Source organism: Biomphalaria glabrata, chromosome 13 (genome assembly GCF_947242115.1).
Source record: "Biomphalaria glabrata chromosome 13, xgBioGlab47.1, whole genome shotgun sequence".
NCBI classification, from domain to species: Eukaryota; Metazoa; Mollusca; class Gastropoda; family Planorbidae; genus Biomphalaria; species Biomphalaria glabrata.
Genome location: NC_074723.1, coordinates 15,880,134 through 15,884,285, shown reverse-complemented (window position 1 = coordinate 15,884,285; position 4,152 = coordinate 15,880,134). Strand labels below are relative to the sequence as shown.

Sequence of the window (4,152 nt, the reverse complement as noted above, 5' to 3'; positions counted from 1 at the left end):
TTTACATCTGTGTTAGACAGTTGTATTTGTTTCAAACAACTTTGTGCCATAGGAACAATTTACATCTGTGTTAGACAGTTGTATTTGTTTCAAACAACTTTGTGCCATAGGAACAATTTACATCTGTGTTAGACAGTTGTATTTGTTTCAAACAACTTTGTGCCATAGGAAAAATTTACATCTTTGTTAGACAGTTGTATTTGTTTCAAACAACTTTGTGCCATAGGAACAATTTACATCTTTGTTAGACAGTTATTTTTGTTTCAAACAAATTCAATAACACTAAGCAGAGCACTGAAAGTGGCGATAGGTTACGGTACTTATTGTGTCTGGTTTCCAGCACGAGACTAACTTCTTCATAAGTTGATGTGCTCAGAAGAACGGTACTTTTGTCTTACTTACTAACAGAAACCAGTAGAAACATCTTTACATTAAGTTTAAGCTATCGGAGCAATTTCTAAATCAAACCATTCATAATCCATTCACGTCACTTAAGTGACGATATAAAAAAGCTGTTTTTGAAAAGTGAAAGTAAAACAAGCCTTTGAGTTGATTTCTTTATATTTAATAGCGGTTGTATTTCCTATTTAATTCCACATTTCCAAACTATAATGAAGCCCTTTGTTATGGGCTGTGTGTGCGTGTTTCTGATGTAACCATGAGTAAAGGAGGGCGGGTTGTTTGGTTGTGAAGGCTGGATAGATTCTGATGTAACCATGAGTAAAGGAGGGCGGGTTGTTTGGTTGTGAAGGCTGGATATATTCTGATGTAACCATGAGTAAAGGAGGGCGGGTTGTTTGGTTGTGAAGGCTTGATAAATTCTGATGTAACCACGAGTAAAGGAGGGCGGGTTGTTTGGTTGTGAAGGCTGGATAGATTGTGATGTAACCATGTGGAGGTCTGGTGTAGTTCATGTTAATAAATATCTGTGTGGAAGTTAAAGAAGAGAGATGAAGCGAGAGGAATGTGAAAGCAAGACATATGACAGCAAGACGTATGACAGCAAGACATATGACAGCAAGACATATGACAGCAAGACATATGACAACAAAACGTATGACAACAAGACGTATGACAGCAAGACATATGACAACAAGACATATGACAGCAAGACATATGACAGCAAGACATATGACAACAAGACGTATGACAGCAAGACATATGACAACAAGACGTATGACAGCAAGACATATGACAACAAGACATATGACAACAAGACGTATGACAGCAAGACATATGACAACAAGACGTATGACAGCAAGACATATGACAACAAGACGTATGACAGCAAGACATATGACAGCAAGATGTGTGACAACAAGACGTATGACAACAAGACATATGACAACAAGATGTGTGACAACAAGACATATGACAACAAGATGTGTGACAACAAGACGTATGACGGCAAGACGTATGACAACAAAACGTATGACAACAAGACATATGACAACAAGACATATGACAACAAGATGTGTGACAACAAGACGTATGACAACAAGACATATGACAACAAGATGTGTGACAACAAGACATATGACAACAAGATGTGTGACAACAAGACGTATGACGGCAAGACGTATGACAACAAAACGTATGACAACAAGACATATGACAACAAGACGTATGACAGCAAGACGTATGACAACAAGACGTATGACAACAAAACGTATGACAACAAGACATATGACAACAAGACATATGACAACAAGATGTGTGACAACAAGACGTATGACAACAAGACATATGACAACAAGATGTGTGACAACAAGACATATGACAACAAGATGTGTGACAACAAGACGTATGACGGCAAGACGTATGACAACAAAACGTATGACAACAAGACATATGACAACAAGACGTATGACAGCAAGACGTATGACAACAAGACGTATGACAACAAGACGTATGACAACAAGACGTATGACAGCAAGACGTATGACAACAAGACGTATGACAACAAGACGTATGACAGCAAGACGTATGACAGCAAGACGTATGACAACAAGACGTATGACAGCAAGACGTATGACAACAAGACGTATGACAACAAGACGTATGACAACAAGACGTATGACAACAAGACGTATGACAACAAGACGTATGACAACAAGACGTATGACAACAAGACGTATGACAGTAAGATGTATGACAACAAGACGTATGACAACAAGACGTATGACAACAAGACGTATGACAGCAAGACGTATGACAACAAGACGTATGACAACAAGACGTATGACAACAAGACGTATGACAACAAGACGTATGACAACAAGACGTATGACAGTAAGATGTATGACAACAAGACGTATGACAACAAGACGTATGACAACAAGACGTATGACAGTAAGATGTATGACAGCAAGACGTATGACAACAAGACGTATGACGGCAAGACGTATGACAACAAGACGTATGACAACAAGACGTGTGACAACAAGACGTATGACAGCAAGACGTATGACGGCAAGACGTATGACAACAAGACGTATGACAACAAGACGTGTGACAACAAGACGTATGACAGCAAGACGTATGACAGCAAGACGTATGACAGCAAGACGTATGACAGCAAGACATATGACAACAAGACGTATGACAACAAGACATATGACAGCAAGACGTATGACAGTAAGATGTATGACAGCAAGACGTATGACAGCAAGACGTATGACAGCAAGACGTATGACAACAAGACGTATGACAACAAGACGTATGACAACAAGACGTATGACAGTAAGATGTATGACAGCAAGACATATGACAGCAAGACGTATGACAGCAAGACATATGACAACAAGACGTATGACAGTAAGATGTATGACAGCAAGACGTATGACAGTAAGATGTATGACAGCAAGACGTATGACAGCAAGACGTATGACAGTAAGATGTATGACAGCAAGACGTATGACAGCAAGACGTATGACAGTAAGATGTATGACAGCAAGACTTATGACAGTAAGATGTATGACAGCAAGACGTATGACAACAAGACGTATGACAGTAAGATGTATGACAGCAAGACATATGACAGCAAGACGTATGACAGCAAGACATATGACAGCAAGACGTATGACAGTAAGATGTATGACAGCAAGACTTATGACAGTAAGATGTATGACAGCAAGACGTATGACAACAAGACGTATGACAGTAAGATGTATGACAGCAAGACATATGACAGCAAGACGTATGACAGCAAGACATATGACAGCAAGACGTATGACAGTAAGATGTATGACAGCAAGACGTATGACAGTAAGATGTATGACAGCAAGACGTATGACAGCAAGACGTATGACAGCAAGACGTATGACAGTAAGATGTATGACAACAAGACTTATGGCAACAAGACGTGTGACAACAAGACGTGTGACAACAAGACGTGTGACAACAAGACGTATGACAACAAGACGTATGATAACAAGACGTATGACAACAAGACGTATGGCAACAAGACGTGTGACAACAGTTTGAGAAACCAAACAATGTAATTTATTAACAATATTTAATTTAACTAATGGGTATTTTTTGTTATTGATTCTTGTGTTGTCAGGTAAAAGAAATAATTGTGCAAAATTTCAGCTTGATATGAGATTGCGTTTCGATGAAATAACGTGTACAAAATTTGGCCAGACGGACAGACACACAGACAGACAGATTGAGTTGATATAAGCTTTGTATGTATATACAAAATACCCTTTTATGCTCTCGTCTAAAACAAACCTGAACGTATTCCCAAATATATCGACTAGCTTCTTCTGTTTTAAGAGATAAAGAATGATCATCAGATCGCCACTACTGGAATAGATAATCAGACCATGGTTTGTTGAATCATCATGGTCCCTCGTTTGACCTTGCTGGTATGATCGAAAGGAATGCTCGTCTTTACAATGCCTCAACCTTTTTTTTTTTTTGTTGAAGGAGCGGTAGGAGTCGGAAGGGATATCATTATTGAAAAGTCACAACATTCTTTATTTTCCCTCAAAGTTAGGAAGACCTCAGTACAGCAAGGTAGATGGATTTGATATCAGGAAACCTTTCTACTAAATACAAATTCTTTGCTATGTCAACGAGATACATCTGCCTGAAATCACAATCTATGTATCACTGTCTTTAAAAGTGGTTGATTGAGGGCTGTCT

General features: G+C 38.7%; 1 protein-coding gene across 1 annotated transcript; it reads left to right on the top strand.

Annotated features, from left to right (window-relative positions):
- Nucleotides 1-950: 950 nt before the first annotated feature.
- LOC129922426 (eukaryotic translation initiation factor 2-alpha kinase PK4-like) lies at nt 951-3,503 on the top strand. The gene has a single exon (XM_056008427.1). The coding sequence runs from the start codon at nt 951-953 to the stop codon at nt 3,501-3,503; it is 2,553 nt and encodes an 850-aa protein (XP_055864402.1).
- Nucleotides 3,504-4,152: the final 649 nt, after the last annotated feature.